At 35.7% G+C, this 23,211-nt stretch overlaps 1 protein-coding gene across 1 annotated transcript; it reads right to left on the bottom strand.

Moving 5' to 3' along the window:
• Window positions 1-427: 427 nt before the first annotated feature.
• On the bottom strand, window positions 428-8,314 carry LOC130940819 (E3 ubiquitin ligase PQT3-like). The gene is made up of 15 exons (XM_057869067.1): window positions 7,129-8,314; window positions 6,335-6,431; window positions 6,038-6,122; window positions 5,784-5,950; window positions 5,398-5,474; window positions 5,241-5,297; window positions 4,968-5,124; window positions 4,738-4,889; window positions 4,379-4,543; window positions 3,973-4,275; window positions 3,834-3,875; window positions 3,383-3,632; window positions 3,180-3,302; window positions 2,019-2,091; window positions 428-1,222 (listed from the first exon to the last, which is right to left on the bottom strand). The coding sequence occupies exons 1-15, from the start codon at window positions 7,292-7,294 to the stop codon at window positions 641-643; spliced, it is 2,496 nt and encodes an 831-aa protein (XP_057725050.1). The 5' UTR covers window positions 7,295-8,314; the 3' UTR covers window positions 428-640.
• Window positions 8,315-23,211: the final 14,897 nt, after the last annotated feature.

Here is a 23,211-nt window from a genome sequence, read left to right on the forward strand (position 1 = left end):
AAATTCATTGATGACTCGAATTGTCGCACAAGCACAAAACAAAATATACATCGACACATTTTATATTTGTTTTTTATTTTTACCTACCATATCATACACAATAAAATAGCAAACATTAATTACACAATAATTTTTTTGGTATTGCCATCAAGATAATTGTGAATTAGAATTTTATTACTATTCACCACGTGAATTAGAATTTTATTACTATTCACCACGTACAAAAACACCATAGCTGAGGTAAAATAGAAAATCCAATTTCTAATAGAAAATCCAATTTCTAATGATATTACGTGAGAAAAACCAAATACTAAAGGCGTTAGAAAAATAAAACTAATAAGAAAATAAATAAAGAATTAATTGCCTAATCAATTATAATCTTAATGATTAAGTTATGTAAAATCAACATTATTTTCATATCTATTTCTTGTGTAAAAAAATTGTATTTTTTGAATTATTTATCCAAATCGCTACAACTTTAAAATAAGTATTTCTATAACAAAATCCAAATGTAAAATAATTTATTTATAAACTACTATTAATAAAAGTCCTTATCATTTAAACTCTTCTTCCAAAAGAACTTATTTAAGTTATTTATCCAAATTGGACCTAAGTAGAAAATGAAGAGCTGCGTTTTAGTCTAGGTAGACAACTTGTGCCTTGATGGCCTCCGTTTGAAATGCCGCTCGTCATCACTGGACTCATATTCAGAAATCGTGCTGCTCTTCCTGCCTTCATGGTAGCCTTTCGGTGCTGCCTTGAGATGCGCTGAAGATGTGGCAGTGGGACCAGCTGAAGCAGCTTCATTTGTGGGAAAGGCAGATATCTTCCTCTTCTTGGCCATTTCTTCCTCAGCGGGAAAGCTTATGCGGGAGAAAACACTGGCCTTCTGCTTGCGGTCTGCAGCTGCAGCTGCAGATGATGGTGCAGTTGAGGAGGTTTTGGTCACCGGTTCAGATGACATCCAGGAAGAGGATTCTGACCGGTGGTGGCGATGGTGGTGATGGCCTCTTTCTCGATCACGGTGGTCCCTCTGGTCACGATCATGATCATGGTCACGTTCACATTCCCGTTCCCGTTCCACATGATAGTCAGCTTTTCTCTTGATAGGACGTGGAGGCTCCACCTCACGTGGAGACCGATCAGGTGACACACGTTCCGCACGGTAACAATGGGGTTGGGGATGATGGTACTCACTACTTGGAGGTGCTGGAAGTGATTTCTGCATTAGAAAAAGAAACAAAAATTATTGTTTGAAACATGTACGGTTTTAGTTTTTTTAATCATTATTATTATTTTGACATTCCTCAGATCTATGACATGACAAGAATGACAAATAACACATTTAACTGCCACAGAACAGACTAACAATATACTGACCCCATTTGTTTGTTTTATGTTCGAAAAATAAATAATGCAGTATAGACCATGTATTAGTTATTAAAACCATATAGACAAAAATTAGGAATGTTAAATTTTAATCACTATACCCTGCCCTCATTAGTGGACAACAATTATGAACAGAACCCTTACAACCAGGATAAAAGGCACAAATCTAAAGATATCATGCGTCAAAGAATATCGAAAAACAATAGTCCATAAATGATCGCTAAAGAGACTCTGAACCCAGGGAGAGCATATAAATTTAATCACATTACTGTTACCATCCAAGTGCAGCAATGCAACTCTAATCTATTTATACCAATTTCCTTTTAATCAAACTTTAAACCAACCGGTGGCTGTTGATTAGAGATATATGGTTCTGAGTGGGCACTGCTCCCTCAACCATATATGACCAACAAGAATAGTAATCTGTAAAACAAGCAAGACTAACTGCTAAAGACTACTATCATCATTTAAGAAGCCAAAACAGTGAATGGCATCATCTAAAGCAATTACTGTTCAAGCTCAAGGTTCACGTTTCTACCAAAATTTAGTGGGAAAAACCTAGAAAGGTAAATGATGCATACAAGTTCACAGATAAATGAAGGCAAAATAAGAGAACAAAAAGCACATACAGTTTTTGATTTCATAGGAACATCCCCAATACTGCTCGCTTCCTTACCAAAATCTCGATCTTTGGAGAAATCCCTATTTCATTAAAGAAACAAACTCATTAACAATGATAAACAAACTACAGAAATACCTCGAAAATAACCCACATAAAATTACAAGCAACAAGAACCACAATAACATTGGAAATTTTGGCAACAAAAAATTCATTAGACAACGTCAATAAAAAATAGATTATCTTGTAAACCAAAGCTTTTGCTAAGATTAACATGCGACCCTTGTCCTTTATTAACCCAAGAAAAAGGATAGCCGTACCCGCTACAAATCATAACTATTAGAAAGTAAAATTATATTAAATCGTAAACAAAACAGAGTCAAAATACAGAAGAAATATGCAAAAGATCACATAGACGAGCAATCATGTCTAAAACAGTTATAACCCAGTGGTAACAGACATTTCACTTTTAAGTTCAAATTCCATATATATATATATATATATATATATATATATATACACGGAATGACATGGGTGTCAGTTTAAATGAAGTTACAGTGATCATAACTATTTGTCTCTTCATTGCATAATCTAATTCATTTTTTGGAATATATCCAATGGCATAAATCCCTTATCTAGAACTTCCGCCCTATTTAGAATTTCATTGCTCAGGTTTTTTCCCCTTCATTTTGAGAGTTCCAACAATTATTGAATTCATCATAGAAGATTTTTTCTCTTGTTAAAGAGTCTATTCTTTTTCCATCATTTTTAGAGAAGTCGACAAATTGAATGGCGCTCATAACTATTTATAGGATATATATTTTTCGATCCAACTATTGGATCACACTAACAAATAATAAAGATCATCTATAAGACATTTTACCAAAATCAAACATTAACAAACATGTAATTGAAGACCTCTTTATCTATGTATATTTTGAACAAACATATTACATTATTTTCAAGTGCATAAAAGATATAACAAATGATTTTAGATTGACAAAATGTTTTTAAGATGATCTATAATATATAAGTTTCTAATCCAATGGTTGATTTTTTCAAAAATTACAAGAATAAAAAGTTGAACAGTGAATATTTACTTAGATCGACACTGGTGTCAATTGATTATATATATATAATGAATCGCCATCCAAGAGGAATTCTATTTTACCTATCAATCCGTTTCTCATTTTCACGCTTTCTCCAACGATCAGCTTTCCGAGCTTCAAACTCCTCTCTACTCATAACTGGAGGTGGAACATTCATCCCCATGCCATACTCAGCAGCAAGATCCCTAAACAATAATTTAGCTTTCTAAAATAGTAATTATCTAAATATGCAAGGCAAATTTTGATAATCAAAAAAGGTACATACCTATGAGGTGGAACAACAGGCATCATGTAACCCTGCATTCCAAATGGATCATGAGGCAGACCACCTGCAAATGGCATGTCCAATGGGCCCAGGCCATAACCCATCATTTGCATCGGGCCACCATATGGTCCCATAAATCCTTCCATACAAGGTTGCATGCCATTCCAGTATGAATTGTAACCAGGTGCTGGGCCCATTGGCATCATGTAGCTCTCAGCCCCAAGGTCGTGTGGGGTTTTCCACTGAAAATCTGCAAGAGATAAAAATAATTTGACATTGTTACAAATAACATAAATAGAGGTAAAAAACAAAAGACCTCTGTATTGTACTCCTCCCCCGAATGTTCAAGCAGCAATTCGTTTTGCAAAGTTTAATATAAAGGAAAAGTTACAGATACATGTCCAGATTTGAACATAAATATATAGATTCGAATGCAGGAGAGTAGATTTACCATTTGCAGGCAAACGGACTTTCTTCCTTTTTTTCTTCTTTCCTGCAAAGTTGAAAGTTGAAACTACAAATGAGATTGTCATCAAAGAAAATAAATTATTACATGTCTTACACACGATGACATAAGCAATCTACATTACCTGCCTCGGCAGGAACCATTTTTTGCTGGACTTCCTCCTCAACCAACTGAGCACTCCCTTGTGAGGCTGGTTCCTTTACACTCATCGACTCATGTGTAGCTTCACTTACATCAGGCATTCTGGGCTTCACTTGCTCGGATGTTTGCAATGGAGCTGGAGCAGAAACTGTTTTTTTATCATCAACAGTTTCCGGCACATTTGTCATTCCTTCATGAACAAGTGAAACCTTTGGTTCTCCCTTAGATGCAGCTGATGAGGTTGGAGATGGAAGCTTCAGTTGTGGACAACGAGCAGACTCCATATCTGGAAAGGAGGAGAAAACAATTGCAATTTGCATGTTAGTTTCAATAAATTTTTAACCAAATAAAGTCCACGTAAGAGTCACATGATAAATAGTTTCAATAACCTTGAACTTGAAAGGTGCTCCCAGCGTTTTCAGCACTACTATTGCCTGACTCCAATATACGATTAATAGTATCTCTTAGGGTCTTATTTGGTAAAAGATCATCTGCAAGAATATTTGTTGCACCACATATGCACATGGACTTGGAGATAATATAGTCCCTAATACCTGAAAAGAATTTTCAGAATGATATTTACAAAACTTCATCTGAGATGTTTCTACATCGGGAAGAAATGCTGAGGAGAGATTATATCATCTAAAGCATTCTTTACTTGCTTAATGAAGAATTATAAGCTTAAAAACGTAAGTATTTACTCAAATTCTAAGAACCAGGACTTCTTCAGGAAGACGAAGAAACATACATTTGTCACAAAAACTTTTAAAACAGCACTTGCTTGTCAGCACAGCATCTTTCATCACATCATTGCACAAGGGGCAGTGGAGCTCAGGTGGTAGATCCCCAACAGAACGTGTGGTAGAAGGTAAACCTTCTATTTCTTTCTCAAAAGCAGCCCTGTTTAGCATGATTAGGTGAGAAATACATTAGTCCTACATGTGACAGAATGGAGAAGAAGAACCAACATGTACTCACTCATTTGGCTTCAATACAGCTACTGAACCATTTGGTAGTGCATAGGAACCTTGTGGGTTGACCATCAGCATGGATCTCGGAATACCAGTAGGTTGTTTAACTCTCTTGATGTCATAATTTGGATCACCGTTTGTAGGGCAGTGCTGAATAAAATGGCCTACAAAAAAATTTTCATAAGTAAGCTAAGCATAACCGACAATGCCATCCAGCAATTTAAGCAGATTTAGAGCCCCTTTTTCTCCCTGATAATAATAATAAGAGTCTAGGAAATACCAGGAACCTTGCACCTGTGACATACATAGCCTTGGGGAGGTGTTTTCCGCTCCAGCCCTGCTCAGTAAATGAATAAGCATTAGAACAGCAATATCAAAATCTGTATTCAAAGCAGGCAGTGACTCAAACTCGTATAGAATACGAAAAGGAGACTCACCAAAACCACGACCACCCCCCATCCGTCCACCCATACCTCTTCCAAAACCTCTACCAGCACCAAAGTCCGATCCTTGACTGCATGCCAAAAGGAAACTTTAGATATGGCAAAGTCTAGAGTGACAATGATTTCACCAAAACAAAGCACATTTGGTATGTGAAATGAAATTTTCTGCAGAAATCCTTATGCAGGAATGACGGTAAATAAGAAACAACTGCTCCTCTAGTACAGGTGCTGATTCCAGAATGAGCAATCGCTTCCACCAGAGATTATTGACCATATTATTGCTCCAGTAATGCATATTCATATTTACAGTCATCATCCCTTTTTATGCTGATTCCAAGAATAAAGAAAGACAACTGAAGGAAAGTGGATAGTTTACTCACCGTTGCCAATCCAAGGCAGGAGTATCAATCAAAGCCTTTATCTTACTTTCTTCATCAGCTTTGTTGGTTGGAGGAGCTTCAGGAATTAAGTTGCTTGATTGAATGGGTGGTACATCAGGAATTGCATACAAATCATTTCCAAATTCATCCCAATCTGAATCTTCTGGCTGTCATGTTATGAGAAGGTAAATAAAATAGGAATGAAGTGGAATTGTTTATTAAATAAAACACATGAAAAGCAAAAAGGGACTTACATATTTTACAGCAGATGCATCTTCAGCTGGTAAGCTGCTGTTTTCTGGTTCGGCTTCCGTAGCCGTATTTTCCACCTTTTTTTGCCTGCAAAAGCCAAGGAAAGTAGCAACTCAACACAGAATTTTTTTCACAAAACAAAAGGGTAGTTTCTTGGGAAAATTGTGTGAATACAACGTGAAGTATCAAGATGAGAATAGCAAGCCCATGACTGCCCATTTCAAGAACCAACATGCATGATGCATGACAATAGTCCAAAAACCAACAACAGTAATAAGATTAAAGGTTAGAGATAATACTCTAGTTCAGTAACAATTGGTAAACGTGGCCGACCAGGAACCCGACGAATTAACACTGAGGTATTTTTAGGAATCAGCATTGCTTCATCAAGATATTCTGAAATTCCAAAGAGACAGAGCAGCTATAAAACACTGAATATGCCATTCATCAAGGCAATTATATATATTAACTACCATGCTCCAAATCCTGCAAGGTTTGGGCGCTTGTAATTCCTACAACTAGCTTACAACCTCCCTGGAACTCAAATTCTCAACACCCTGGCCTACATTCTAAGCATTTTAACTTTGAGGATTTCCTTTTCTCTCGTTGTCTTTTCGTTTGATATTTGCAATAGAAGAGGTGGAGGCTAATGTTAGTCAAATAAAAAACACTACAAAACCAAGAATTTCATCGTAAAGTAATTCTCATGTACTGACAGTGTAATCTTATATATTTATTAACCAATAGAATTCATGAGAATTGCCTATTTAACTGTCAATCACAACACAACAATTCCCTGATTTTTATTGGACATCAGTGTAAAACAACACTGTCAGTGCATGAAAATAAAACATCAAACTCAACTTCAACACCATGAACTCCTGAAAGCCAAGACTAGCAAAAATGTTTACTTTGAGAGGAACATGATAAACACTGAGAGTTTAACCACGAAAGCCCTTCTCAAAGGCAAAGGGAATGCAATAGTTCCATATTTTAATTTTACAATTAACCCCCCAAACTCATGGTATCGCCACCCAAACAGCTATCTGAATGAGAATAACAATAGTTTTAATTAAAAAGTCTCAGAACCAACCTTCATTGGTCTGGGCGTTGGTTACCACGAGATCAAAATCAGTACCCCTGCCTAAATGCTTGGATTCAAATATTTTTTCTTTCAATGTACCAACAGAGATGAAAGGACCGTCCATGGGAATTGAATCATAATCTCTTGCACTCTTAAATTTATAATACACCGCCATGGTATATTTATTCTTTCTATTTTAAAAAAAATTAAGATCAATGATAACAAAAATAAACGATGAATTAAAAGGGCCTATGAAATTCCAAAACTAGAATGGCCCTTGATATTAAAGAAATCAAAACAAAACACAGTACAATACTATATCCAAAGCTCTATTTCTTTTTTCTTCTTTTCTCTGTTTTTGTCCTCCACTTGCAAATTACTAGGGTTAAGATCGATCAAATCAAACCCACAAGGCCGAGGCCGAGGCCGAGGCCGAGAGCACGAACACTACTAGAATTCTCTTCTGCCAGCAAAAATCAACGCGGAATCTTGAACTTCTTCACAAAATTCCGTTACGCATTCAGAACCTCCGCTAATTCAGATTCCGTTGCAGCTGCTCTCAATGAAAACCATCACAAATCAGAGTATTCCAAATACGACCGATCCAAGAGAAGAATCTCCGTCGAAGCCCTCTATGGAAACAGAAACCACCGTAGCACCGGCACAGCGACAGTTAGGAGCTGAGCGATGCAATCGTCGAATCGATAGCAGGAAGAACAGCAACAATTTCCAACGGTCGCGCTTCGACAACCGACCCAACTCGGGGAAGAACGTGAAGGAGGCGAAACTGCTAACTCGGATTTGGACGAGCCTCTGCGATCGAAACTCTCGAATAAGAGAATCACGAACAACTTCGCGTGCGGTTGCAGAGCTGGAATCGGAGATCGATGGTGGAGGATTGAAGGAGAAAAATCAGTGGTTAGAGAGATTGGAACAGCTTGGAAAAGGGGAAGGAGAGAATGATTAATTAGGGTTAGGGTTGGGAAAGGTTTGGCTTTGGGGTGTGGAAAGAGAAGGGCATAATCAAGTGTAGAAAGAATGCAAGGAGATGAAAGAAAAGCAATTTGGGATGGAAATTTTGGGGATTTCTGAGACAAAGGCCGAGAAATCGCGTGGCTTGATTTTGAGGTTAGAGAAAATTGTTTTATTATTATAGTATATAGTACGCTCTTTCCGTCTATCCGCTCTAGCATGGACTATGGAATGGATCCTCTAATTTATAGTATAGGAAGTGGTTCTGGTATGCGGTGTACGAAGCAGAACGTGATGTTCCATTAATATCGGTCCATAAAGATATGATATAAATTATGTGAATGGTCAAGATTTTGATTTTTGATACGGTATTTTGAGTGTACAAGAAGATTAGAAGCTCACAATAGGTTTGCAAGGGGTTTAATAGTTAAGAGGTATATATATACGCTGACAAAAAAAATAGCTGTTTCAAGGCGTAATCTTTAAGCGAAGCTATTTTGTTGGATTAACCATTTTTTATATGTATGGAATGAAATTTTGTTTTTGTTAGTAAAAAACAAATATATATATATATATATATATATATATATATATATATATATATAAACAAGTATATACACGCTGATAATTTTATTTATAAAGAACAAATTTTTTTATAAGGAAAAAAAATCAGGTGAGGTCAATCCAAATTTAATTTTAATTTTGGTTGGACTTTACCCATACAATTTTGTTTTATTTTTGTTGTTTCTAAAATATATATTTATATTATTTAAATATATATTTTAGAAACAACATATATATATATATATATTAGTAATTTTTTTATAATGTTACTTGATATATAAATTCTTTTTTTATTGTATATTTGCATAATTTGTAAAAAGTAAGAGTGATATTATTAAAATAGAAGTGATAATATACTTTTTTAAATTCAATTTAATAATTTAACACGTAAAAAGAATTTATTAAAAATAATTTAACAATTACCTGTTAAGGCAAAATATCATCAATCATAATTAATTAAAAATTGTTGTCCATGTCATATGCATAAATTTTTTTTCTACCCTTACTGTCTTTTATCTTTTTTTATTATTTTATTCTTAATATTTAGATTAAATTTTAATTTAATTTTTAATATTTTAAATATTTTATTTTAATTTTAAAAAATTTTAAACAAATTTAATATTGTCAAGTTTTAAATTTGACATAAATAATAAATAAAGTGAACGACATAAATATTAACAATATTATTAGTTATGTCATATATTTTTTATTTTGCTTATTAGAAAAGCAATCCAAAACTGTTTTATAATAATTTTTTTTCCTTCTTCTTTTTGTACAAAAATTTTAAACCCTAGCAATCATCAACGTTCCAAAATCAACTAAATTTATAAATATGAAACTTGTCACATATAAAAGTACACTTAGAAAAGATTTTTTTTGTTTATTTGTACAATTATTATATTATAAAAATAAATAACCGTGCTTTTTTTCAATATTTTTATTTAATCACAAATTATTCTAATATTATAAGTCACCAAAAAAAATTTATTCTAATATTATTTTTGTTTCAAATTTGTATTTAATTACTGTTTAATTATATTTTAAACTTTTCGTTACATCTTTAAAGGTTGAGATTATTAATAATGGAGAGATGAACGGTTAATTTACTGTTACCAATAATACAATTTGTTATGTTATATAAATATTAATATCTAGAAATATAATTAAAATAATTCTTAAATAAAATATATTAAAACATTAAAAGTACTATTAAAATTAAACCAAATATGACATAAATATTAAGGATAAAAATATAATTATTAAGTATTTTTTTATTAAATTGTGTTTGTGATATTTAAAAGAAACATATATAAAATGCAAAATTTGTGTTTTTCTATTGAAATTGACTAAAAAATAAAAAATTAGTAATAAAAATTATGTTAAATTGTGTTCATGAATGGCCTGGGTTTAGATTTTTCTATCCATGTAGTTAAGTATTGTCGGTTTCTGGGGAAGAAATATAAGATTAATAATTAAATGTGATTTTTTAAAAATATGTGAAAATATGTGAATAGATTTGTGTGAATAATTCTTTGGCGCAAGAGTCAAATTATTGTTGACTTTAGCAGCTTCACTTTTAAGCCAAGATCCAACGAAATTGGTAACTTCAGTTCTAAGAATGTTCGCGGTGCGGTTGGTTCGGTTTTTGAAGAAAAAATCATCCGATCCGATCGTTTAATTAAGTTACGATTCAGTTTGGTTTGATTTTTTTTAAGGTCATCGGAACTAAACTAAACCAATTAAAATCGATTTGGTTTGGTTCGGTTTTTTCGGTTTTTTTAATCAAATCAAAAAAAATTCTACTATACTATTATGCAAAGTCATAACATTGAAATCGACAAACCGAAATACACAATAGCTAACAAAGTCTTGATCTAATGAAATATAACGACAACAGAATTCAAATACGACAATTAAAGAAGTTTAATAGTTCAACAGTCAACACAACTGAAAATAAAAATAAATTGTCATTAAACTGATAGCAAAGTTATGGCGTCTTCGCCAACAAAATAGCTAAACTTCTTAATGCGAACCAACCTGAAATTAAAAAAAAAACAGTTACATAATAAGAACAACAAGAACAACAACAACAATAATAATTATAATAATAATAATAATAATATAAGGAGAACAATTCCTACCATAACAACTTAACAAGATGTACTCTCAATCAGACTCAACACCAGAATATTTTTCATTGGGATCACAAATGGGTGCAACTTCTACAAAATATATAAAACAAGAAACAATCTTAACAAATAATATATATTAATAAAAATTAGATTAAAATAAAGAAAATTATTAGTAGAAACTTAACCATACCTAATTCCAACTTCTCTAATTCCTCGATGATTTCCTCAAGGACAAGTTTTGGAGAGTTTCGGAGCCAATTTTGGGTACAAATTAACGCTTCAGCTGTCATCGGAGTTAGAGAACTCCTATAATTATTCAACACCCTTCCTCCAGTACTAAATGCCGATTCTGAAGCAACTGTGGAAACTGACATGGTTAAGACGTCTCTTGCAATAATTGGAAATTTAGTGGAATTCACTTTCCACCAATTTAGAATGTTAAATTGCACGCCACTCTTCTCTAATGCCTTCATAAGATATAACTCCACCTCATTATTGTTAATACTCTCATTGAATTGCATTTCCTTCTCAAATTTCATAGCAAAAGAAGTTTCATGTGCCTCAAACTCTTGTGTGCTAATTTCAGGAGGATCTTGCCGAGTAGACCTTTGATAGTTACCACCAAACAGCTTGTAGCTATCAAACACCTTGAAAAGCATCTCCTTCACCTTTGAAGTTAAGAATTCAGCATCTTCTTTTTCATACAACTTTTTAAAACTCCACTTAATCAATTGAAGCTTATACATAGGATCAAGAACAACTGTAATAAAAATCATTATGTTTGTGTTATTTATATTTTTCCAATACTTATCATACTTGGACTTCATTTTCTCAACCATGCTTGAAAGTACCGTATCTAAGCTTTCCATCCAATGCTTAAGTGTAGACAATATTTTACAAAAGTCATTAAAGTGTTAAGAAGATGTCACAAACGTTGAACCAAAAACTTTGTTAGTAACCTCATAAAATATTTTTAAAAACTTGACAAAATGCTTGCATTCTCCCAACACCCTTCAACTTAATTTTTTCATTCAAATAAAGCTTCCAACAATTCCTAGCAACTGTGAGCCTTCCAGGAATTGGAAACTTGGGTTGCAAACAACTCGTATAATAACGAAAATCCTTCCCCTCAACATGCGAAAAAGGCAATTCATCCACAATAATCATTCTAGCAAGCGCTTGTCTACAACGATCAACATCAAATGACACTGCAGAAAGTGAACTACTGATGATTGGATTTTTGATGGTTTAGAATTTCACAAATGAATTCTTGTTGCAAGTATAGTTCCTAAACCAAACAATAATCTTTTCACACAAAAAGTTGTTTGTCACTAAAACAAAACCCTAAATTTATAAACCGAAGTATTGAAACCTCGGGTCGTTCTCCCTAGGAATTACAATAAAGTGTCTTGTTATTGGTTGTGAGTTATTTTGGGGTTTTGATATGAAGCATGAAAGATAAATGGCAAGAAAGTAAACTAAGGCCTAAAAAGGTCTTGACAAGGGTTGGTGGTCAAGGATCTCTATCCTAATCACTAACCACAATATGAGAATTGGCAAGGATTAATCTCATTAAATCATCATCTAACTAGTAGTAAAGGAAAGTCAAATGAGCTATATCAATCCTAGTCCATAAGTCCTAACTCTCCACTAATTCAATTAGTGAGAACTAGAGTAAATGGCTCCCAATCATCAATTACTTGGATATTAGTAACTCAAGAGTTCCTAAGTTACCTTTCCAAGCCAAGAGTATAAAATTCTACTCTAAAATCCAACCAAGCATTTCATCAAACACTTGGAAGGCATAAAAGGAAAACATAGTAAATCAACAACAAGAACAAAATCTAACAACAATTATTGAAAGGAATTAACAACAACAAATCAAAAGGAACACAATTATTATGATTTACCTTGAATTGAATTGAAAGAGAAAGGAAGGAACAAAAGTAGATCTACAACAAAATACAAGAACAACATAAAAGAGATTACAACAAAAGAATGGAAGAAGAATGAATGTAACTACAAGGAATTGAGAAGATAGAAGTAGAAGAAGATGAAAGCAAAGATTAAAATCTAGATCTAAGATTATTGAACTAAACATAATCCTAATTCTAGAGAGAAGTGAGAGCTTCTCTCTCTAGAAACTAACTCTAACTATTAAAACTAAGCTAAACTAAACTAATGGTAACTAACTTCTAAAGTATGAAAAGTATCTTCATTCCCCCTTTAATCCTTGGCTTAAATAGCATCAGAAATAAGTTGGATTGGGCCCACAAGGCTTTTAAAATCGCTGGTCACGTATTGCTTTAAGTGGACCATATGGCAGCAACGACACGTGCACGTACAGTGCACGTACGCGTCACCATACGTGTAGCAACTATGGCAAATCCTATATCGTTTTGAATCCCCGGATGTTAGCTTTCCAACCCAACTGTAACCGCATCATTTGGACCTCTGTAGCTCAAGTTATGGTCGTTTAAGTGCAAAGAGGTCGGCTTGACAGCTTTCCGGTTCTTTCATTTCTTCATGAGTTCTCCAAATTTTCATGCTTTCTTTCTTCATTCCCTTGATCCAATCTTTACCTCCTAAACCTTAAATCACTTAACAAACATATCAAGACATCTAATGGAATCAAGGTGAATTAAATTTATTTATTTTAAGACCTAAAAAGCATGTTTTCACTCTTAAGCATAATTAAAGGAGAATATACAAAACCATGCTAATTCATTGGGTAAATGTGAGAAAAGGTCTACAAAATACTCTAAATTCAATACAAGATAAACCGTCAAATTGGGGTTTATCAACCTCCCCACACTTAAACCTTAGCATGTCCTCATGCTAAACCAAGAATGAAATAAGGGATATGACACTTATTCAAAGCAAAGAAACTATATGCATGCAACTAAATGCAAAATGATTCTACCTACTTGGTTAAAAATAAATCAATCTCCAAGATATGCACAAGTAGGGTTTAAGATCATATAACGATTCATGAGTCCTACCAATTGAAGTATAAACATGAAGTTCACATAGACTTGCAAGAAGAACGCTCGTGAAAGCCGGGAATCAAGGAATTGAGCATCGAACCCTCACCGGAAGTATTTGCACTCTAGTCGCTCGGTGTTTGGGGTTGATTCACTCAATTCTCCCCTAATCATGCTTTCCAAGATTTGTTTTTCATCTAACAATCAACAATTATTCAATACACACATACAATTATCATGAGGTCTTTTCTTTAGGTTGTAATGGGGCTAGGGTTAAGGTAGGGCATATATGGCTAGTGGACTAGGGTTTGAATCTTTGATTAACCTAGACTTTCCCACATAACCTATATAATGACCTAATACAATTAAGTACTAATCTAACTACCCATTCCTCAATTTTCACATACTCATGCATTTTCTTTTTGATTCACATTCCATATGCATTGATTCTTTATTGTTTGAGCTTCACTTTGGGGCATTTTGTCCCCTTTTTATTGTTTTTCTTTTTCTTTTCTTTTTCTTTTTCAAATTCATATATATATATATATATATATATATATATATATATATTTTCTTTCTTTTTCTTTTGTTTTTCTCATTTTTTTTATACAAGAGCATCAATGCATAAGGTTTTACATTTGATTAATACATGAGTATGTACCCAATTCCCAATATTTTCAATAAAAATACAAAACTACCCTTTTATTCACCCAATGTCCCAAGATTCCCACACTTGAATGATACTCTCACACACTAGCCTAAGCTAATCAAAGATCCAAATTAAGGACATTTATTGTTTTCCGCTTTAGGCTTGTAATGTGCTAAAATTAAGAACAAGTGGGTTAATCGTAGGCTCAAATTTGGCTAACAAAGGAAGATAAAAGGTAGGCTATATGGGCGAGTGAGCTAATGAAATGATGGCCTCAATCGTATAAATGCATAAATACACAAAATAATGGATATAAAGAATCAAACAAATCAAATATTACAATCATAGGAAGAGAATAATGCACACAAGAAGGAAAAATAAGTGGTTATAAGATGTAACCACACCATTAGGCTCGAATCTCGCAAGCTTGTGTTCTTAGCTCAAAAACCATGTTCCAAAATACATTCTTTCAAGCAAGTTCAACAAAAATTTTACAAATTGGTAGGTTGCGCTAAAACGGTTTCTTGGGAAAGAAATCATCACCCTAACCAAGTAGTCCTAACAAAAAAAAAAGAAGTGGTAAAAATATGTACAAATTCTAACTAACATGCAACCTATCATGCAATGCAATAACTAATCTAATAAAGAAAACTAAGAATTGGTGTTGGACAAGGAGATTGTTACCTGATGAGCGGATATTTTATACGCTTTTTGGGGGTAATTTCATGTAGATTTTAGCATGTTTTAATTAGTTTTTAGTAAAATATTATTAGTTTTTAAGCAAAATTCATATTTCTGGACTTTACTATGAGTGTGTGTATTTTTCTGTGATTTCAGGTATTTTCTGACAGAAATTGAGCAAGCTGAGCAGAAATCTGACTTAGGCTGAAAAAGGACTGCTGATGCTGTTGGATCCTGACCTCCCTGCACTCGAAATGGATTTTCTGGAGCTACAGGAGTCCAATTGACGCGCTCTCAACGGCGTTGGAAAGTAGACATCCAGGGCTTTCCAGCAATATATAATAGTCCATACTTTGCGCGAAGATAGACGACGTAACTTGGCGTTGAACGCCAAGTACACGCTGCTGTCTGGAGTTAAACGCCAGAAAAACGTCATGATCCGGAGTTGAACGCCCAAAACACGTCATAACCTGGAGTTTAACGCCAATAAAGGCCTCTACTCGTGGATAGCTTTAATCTCAGCCCCAGCACACACCAAGTGGGCCCCAGAAGTGGATTTCTGCACCAATTATCTTAGTTTATTCATTTTCTGTAAACCTAGGTTACTAGTTTACTATTTAAACAACTTTTACAGACTTATCTTGTACCTCATGACATTTTCAAATCTGAATTACATACTTTGTGACGGCATGAGTCTCTAAACTCCATTGTTGGGGGTGAGGAGCTCTGCAGCGTCTCGATGATTTAATACAATTCCTTTGTTTTCCATTCAAACACGCTTGTTCTTATCTAAGATGTTTATTCGTGCTCAATTGTGAAGAAGGTGATGATCCGTGACACTCATCACCTTCCTCAATCCATGAACGTGTGCCTGACAACCACCTCCGTTCTACATCAGATTGAATGAATGTCTCTTAGATTCCCTAATCAGAATCTTCGTGGTATAAGCTGGATTGATGGCGGCATTCATGAGAATCCGGAAAGTCTAAACCTTGTCTGTGGTATTCCAAGTAGGATTCCGGGATTGAATGACTGTGACGTGCTTCAAACTCCTGAGGGCTGGGCGTTAGTGACAGACGCAAAAGAATCAAGGGATTCTATTCCAACCTGATTGAGAACCGACAGATGATTAGCCGTGCTGTGACAGAGCATAGGAACGTTTTCACTGAGAGGATGGGAGGTAGCCATTGACAACGGTGACACCCTACAGAGAGCTTGCCATGGAAGGAACCTGCGTGTGAGAAGAGGATTTCAAGGAAGAGTTGAAGTCAACGGACAAAGCATCTCCAAAACTCCAACATGTTCTCCATTACTGCACAACAAGTAACGCTAGTATTCTTTATTATTCCAACTTACAATTTTAAGTAGTTTGACTTTTCACAAGTAACTCTATTGTTCAAGTAATCCAAACAATTTTGTTGACATCCTGACTAAGACAAATAAAATAAACATTGATTGCTTCAAGCCAATAATCTCCGTGGGATCGACCCTTACTCACGTAAGGTATTACTTGGACGACCCAGTGCACTTGCTGGTTAGTTGAACGGAATTGTGAAAAGAAAGTAATCAGTTAGTTGAATTAGTTCTCTTTGGCACATGCCAAAGAGTCATTAATTAAGGATCACAATTTCGTCCACCAAGTTTTTGGCGCCGTTGCCGGGGATTATTGAGTTTGGACAATTGAAGGCTTATTTTATTTTTTAGATTAGGAATATTTTATTTTTATTTTTATAGAGTCATTAAATCTTGATAGGATAGTTTCTTTTCAAAAATTTCTTTTCAAAATTTATTATTTTTATTTTAATTAATTGCTAATTTTCGTGAAGTTTAGTGTCTTGTTCTAAGTTTGGTGTCAATTGCATATCTCATATTTTTCTTTAAAATTTTCGACTTGTGTTCTTTGTTCTTCATTGATCTTCAAGTTGTTCTTGTTTATTTTTCTTGTCTGATCTTGAGTTTTTCTTGCTTTGTGTCTTTTCTTGTTTTACTTGTGTTCTTTTTAAAGCACTAATTGGAATATCTAGAACAAGTGTTATATTTATTCCCAAATGGCTAAAGCATTGGCTTATATTTTTGATGAGGGAGCACCAGTACTTTTGAAAATCTTTTTCAAAAATAATTTTTCTTGATTTAATCTTGTGCCAAACTTTAAGTTTGGTGTTTTCTTGTTAATCTTTCATAATTTTCGAAAATTTTATTAAAGTTTTCTAAAAATTTTAAGTTTGGTGTTCTTTCTTTTGTTCTTGGTGTTCTTGTGAATCTTCAAGGTGTTCTTGAATTTTTCTTGTGTCTTGATCTTAAAATTTTTAAGTTTGGTGTTCCTTGGTGTTTTCCCTCCAAAAATTTTCGAAAATAAGGAGCACTAAATCTAAAAATTTTAAATCTTGTGTCTTTTGTGTGTTTTTCTCTTTCATCATAAAATTCAAAATTCAAAAAAAAAATTTTTATTTTCTAACCAATTTTAAAACTACTTCTTCGAAATTTTTAATTTCAATTTCAAATTTTTTTTGAAAAAAAAAATAATAATAATTTTCTCTCACAAAATATCTTCAAAATATTTTTTTATATCTATATCCCATTTTTTGTTATTCCATTACTATAAAATAAATAATTATTAACATATAAATTCTCAACTTGTATTCCAATATGGAAGCAAGTAGGAATGAACAGTCCAAGAGGACTTTGGGGTCATATGCTAACCCCACTACTGCTTCATATGGGAGTAGTATCTGTATACCCTCCATTGGAGTTAGTAGCTTTGAGCTGAATCCTCAGCTCATTATCATGGTGCAGCAAAACTGCCAGTATTCTGGTCTTCCACATGAAGAACCTACAGAGTTTCTGGCACAATTTCTGCAAATTGCTGATACAGTACATGATAAGGAAGTAGATCAGGATGTCTACAGACTATTACTGTTTCCATTTGCTGTAAAAGATCAAGCTAAGAGGTGGTTAAATAACCAGCCTAAGAACAGCATAAAAACATGGAAACAGCTGTCAGAAAAATTCCTGAATCACTATTTCCCTCCCAAACGGATGACACAGCTAAGGCTAAACATCCAAGGCTTCAAACAAGGAGATAATGAATCCCTTTATGATGCTTGGGAGAGATACAGAGAGATGCTAAGAAAATGCCCCTCTGAAATGTTTTCAAAATGGGTGCAATTAGACATCTTCTACTATGGGCTTACAGAAAAAGCTCAGATTTCTCTAGACCAATCAGCTGGTGGATCTATACACATGAGAAAAATAATTGAAGAAGCTCAAGAGCTTATTGATACAGTTGCCAGAAATCAGCATCTGTACCTAAGCAGTGAATCCTCTATGAAAGAAGAAGCTAAAACAGTAACTGCAGAACTCAGTCCAGTGGATCAGGCTAATGAATTCAATCAGCAATTAGATTTTCTAACTCAGCAGCTAGCCGAATTCAAGGAAATATTACAGGAAACAAGAATGGCCAACAGGAACATGGAAGCACAATTAAAGCAGACAGAAAAGCAACTGTCAAAACAAATAACAGAAGAATGCCAAGCAGTTCAATTAAGAAGTGGGAAAACATTAAATACCTCACTTCAAAGCAGCAGGAAACCAAGAAATGAACAAGAGGATGCTCAAAATCCCTCTGAGGACAATCAGAGCCCAGAGAGGAACAAAGCTGGCGCTGAACGCCCAGACCATGCTCATTCCTGGCGTTCAACGCCAGAAACAAGCATGAATCCGGCGTTGAACGCCCAAACGGAGCATGGTTCTGGCGTTCAAACGCCAGTAACAAACAAGGAAGTGGCGTCTAACGCCACTCCAGCTCCCACCACTGGCATTCAAATGCCAGTGGGTGATCAGTCACATACAAGTGCTGACCTTTCTAAAAAGGCTTCCCAACCCACTTCTGTAGGTAATAAACCTGCAGCAACTAAGGTTGAGGAATACAAAGCCAAAATGCCTTATCCTCAAAAACTCCGCCAAGCGGAACAGGATAAGCAATTTGCTCGCTTTGCAGACTATCTCAGGACTCTTGAAATAAAGATTCCGTTTGCAGAAGCACTTGAGCAAATACCCTCTTATGCTAAGTTCATGAAAGAAATCTTAAGTCATAAGAAGGATTGGAGGGAAACTGAAAAAGTCTACCTCACTGAAGAATGCAGTGCAGTCATTCTGAAAAGCTTACCTGAGAAGCTTAAAGATCCTGGGAGCTTTATGATACCATACACATTAGAGGGTAATTGTACCAAGCAAGCTTTATGTGATCTTGGGGCAAGCATCAACTTAATACCTGCATCTACTATCAGAAAGCTTGGTTTAACTGAAGAAATTAAACCAACCAGAATATGTCTTCAACTTGCTGATGGCTCCATTAAGTACCCATCAGGCGTGATTGAAGACATGATTGTCAAGGTTGGGCCATTCGCCTTTCCTACTGACTTTGTGGTGCTGGAAATGGAGGAGCACAAGAGTGCAACTCTCATTCTAGGAAGACCTTTCCTAGCAACTGGCCGAACCCTCATTGATGTCCAAAAAGGGGAAGTAACCTTGAGAGTCAATGAGGAGGAGTTCAAATTGAATGTTGTCAAAGCAATGCAACATCCAGACACCCCAAATGACTGCATGAGTGTTGATATTATTGATTCTCTGGTAAGAGAGGTCAATATGGCTGAGAGTTTGGAATCAGAGCTAGAGGACATCTTTAAAGATGTTCAGCCTGATTTGGAGGAGTCAGAGAAGATAATAGAACCTCTGAAAATCCCTCAAGAAGAGGAGAAACCTCCAAAACCCGAACTCAAACCATTACCACCATCCCTAAATATGCATTTCTGGGAGAAGGTGATACCTTTCCTGTAATTATAAGCTCTACCTTAGAGCCACAGGAAGAGGAAGCACTAATTCAAGTGCTCAGGACGCACAAGACAGCTCTTGGGTGGTCCATTAGTGATCTTAAGGGCATTAGCCCAGCCAGATGCATGCACAAAATCTTGCTGGAAGATGACGCCAAGCCAGTGGTTCAACCACAAAGGCGGCTGAATCCAGCTATGAAAGAAGTGGTGCAGAAAGAGGTCACTAAATTACTAGAGGCTGGGATTATTTATCCTATTTCTGACAGCCCCTGGGTGAGTCCTGTCCAAGTTGTCCCTAAGAAAGGTGGCATGACAGTGATTCATAATGAAAAAAATGAACTGGTTCCTACAAGAACAGTTACAGGGTGGCGTATGTGTATTGATTATAGAAGGCTCAATACATCCACCAGAAATGATCATTTTCCTTTACCATTCATAGACCAGATGCTAGAAAGACTAGCAGGTCATGAATACTACTGCTTCCTGGATGGATATTCAGGTTATAATCAAATTGCAGTAGATCCCCAGGATCAAGAGAAAACGGCACTCACATGCCCATCTGGAGTATTTGCATACAGAAGGATGCCATTTGGCCTGTGCAATGCACCTGCAACCTTTCAGAGGTGCATGCTCTCCATTTTCTCTGATATGGTGGAAAAATTTCTGGAAGTCTTCATGGATGACTTTTCAGTATTTGGAGACTCATTCAGCTCCTGCCTTAACCATTTAGCACTTGTTCTGAAAAGATGCCAAGAGACTAACTTGGTTTTAAACTGGGAAAAATGTCACTTTATGGTGACTGAAGGAATTGTCCTTGGGCACAAAATTTCGAACAAGGGAATAGAGGTGGACCAAGCTAAAGTTGAAGTAATTGAAAAATTACCACCACCCACCAATGTTAAGGCAATCAGAAGCTTTCTGGGGCATGCAGGATTCTATAGGAGGTTTATAAAGGATTTTTCAAAAATCGCCAAACCTCTAAGCAACCTGCTAGCTGCTGACACGCCATTTATCTTTGATAAAGAGTGTCTGCAGGCATTTGAGACTCTGAAAGCTAAATTGGTTACAGCACCAATCATCTCTGCACCAGACTGGACATTACCATTTGAATTGATGTGTGATGCCAGTGACCATGCCATTGGTGCAGTGTTGGGACAAAGGCATGACAAGCTTCTGCACGTCATTTACTATGCTAGCCGTGTTCTAAATGATGCACAGAAGAATTACACAACCACAGAAAAAGAGCTACTTGCAGTGGTTTACGCCATTGACAAATTCAGATCCTATTTAGTAGGATCAAAAGTGATTGTGTACACTGATCATGCTGCTCTTAAATATCTACTCACAAAGCAGGATTCAAAACCCAGACTCATCAGATGGGTGTTGCTTCTGCAAGAGTTTGATATAGAAATAAAAGACAGAAAAGGGACAGAAAATCAAGTAGCAGATCACCTGTCCCGAATAGAACCAGTGGAAGGGGCGTCCCTCCCTCTCACTGAGATCTCTGAAACTTTTCCGGATGAGCAACTGTTTGCCATCCAGGAAGTGCCATGGTTTGCAGACATTGCAAACTACAAGGCAGTGAGATTCATACCCAAAGAGTACAGTAGGATGCAATCAAAGAAATTAATCACAGATGCAAAGTACTATCTTTGGGATGAACCATATCTCTTTAAGAGATGTGCAGACGAAATAATCCGTAGATGTGTGCCTAAAGAGGAAGCACAGAAGATCCTTTGGCATTGCCATGGATCACAGTATGGAGGACATTTTGGAAGTGAGCGAACAGCCACAAGAGTCCTCCAAAGTGGCTTCTACTGGCCTACTCTCTATAAAGATTCCCGAGCATTTGTGCTTAATTGTGACAGTTGCCAAAGATCAGGCAACCTACCTCACAGTTATGCCATGCCTCAACAAGGAATCTTGGAGATTGAGTTGTTTGATGTATGGGGTATTGACTTCATGGGACCTTTCCCACCATCATACTCAAACACTTATATTCTGGTGGCAGTGGATTATGTATCCAAATGGGTGGAGGCTATTGCAACACCCACCAATGACACTAAAACAGTGTTAAAATTCCTCCAGAAACACATCTTCAGCAGATTTGGTGTCCCTAGAGTGTTAATCAGTGATGGGGGCACTTATTTCTGTAATAAACAGCTTTACTCTGCTCTGGTACGTTATAGAGTCAACCACAGGGTGGCTACTCCATATCATCCACAAACTAATGGGCAAGCTGAGGTCTCAAATAGAGAACTCAAAAGAATACTGGAACGGACTGTAATTAACCGTAGAAAGGATTGGGCAAGGAGCTTAGATGATGCTCTGTGGGCATACAGAACAGCATTTAAGACCCCTATAGGGACCTCTCCATACCAGCTTGTGTATGGAAAGGCGTGTCACTTGCCAGTGGAACTGGAACACAAGGCCTACTGGGCAACCAGATTCCTGAACCTTGATGCCAAGTTAGCTGGAGAAAGACGATTACTCCAGTTAAATGAGCTAGAGGAATTTAGACTCAATGCTTTCGAAAATGCAAAAATTTACAAAGAGAAAGCAAAAAGATGGCATGATAAGAAATTGTCATCCAGAGTCTTTGAGCCAGGACAGAAAGTTCTGTTATTTAATTCAAGGCTCAAATTATTCCCTGGGAAATTAAAATCCCGGTGGAGAGGTCCATATGTAATTACAAGCGTATCACCATATGGATACATAGAACTTCAGGATAGTGACTCTAACAAAAAGTTCATTGTTAATGGACAAAGAGTCAAACATTATCTTGAAGGCAACTTTGAGCAAGAATGCTCAAAACTGAGACTTGATTAAAACTCAGTAATAGTCCAGCTAATGACATTAAAGAAGCGCTTGCTGGGAGGCAACCCAGCCATTTACAAAGTTTATTTACTAATTAAATAAATTTTCTTTTTTTACAGGTATATGTCAAAGTCTCTTCAAGGTAAAACAGCAATTGGTTGAAGTCACAGAGTTACAAGGAAAATTGGAAGCTCACTGGCATGAAAAAGTCAGTAAGAAATACTTTGGGCGTTAAACGCCCAAAAGAAGCTCCCACTGGGCGTTTAACGCCAGTAAGGGTAGCCATCTGGGCGTTTAACGCCAGAAAGGAGCATCTTCTGGGCGTTAAACGCCAGAAAGATGCACCTTCTGGGCGTTTAACGCCAGTCTGCTAGCATCCTGGGCGTTCAGAAAAACGCCCAGTGACAAAGGACTTTCTGGCGTTCAACGCCAGAAAGAAGCACCAAATGGGCGTTGAACGCCCA

This window comes from Arachis stenosperma, chromosome 7 (assembly GCF_014773155.1).
Source record: "Arachis stenosperma cultivar V10309 chromosome 7, arast.V10309.gnm1.PFL2, whole genome shotgun sequence".
Lineage (NCBI taxonomy): Eukaryota > Viridiplantae > Streptophyta > Magnoliopsida > Fabales > Fabaceae > Arachis > Arachis stenosperma.

Bases quoted from the DNA above. Each gene is read 5' to 3' on its own strand.
- LOC130940819 (XM_057869067.1), bottom strand. From the start codon at position 7,294: ATGGCGGTGTATTATAAATTTAAGAGTGCAAGAGATTATGATTCAATT. The intron at 5,951-6,037 runs GTAAGTCCCTTT...ATAACATGACAG, and splicing joins ATGCATCTGCTGTAAAATAT to CCAGAAGATTCAGATTGGGA. The intron at 5,125-5,240 runs GTATTTCCTAGA...ATTTTTTTGTAG, and splicing joins TCACAGGTGCAAGGTTCCTG to GCCATTTTATTCAGCACTGC.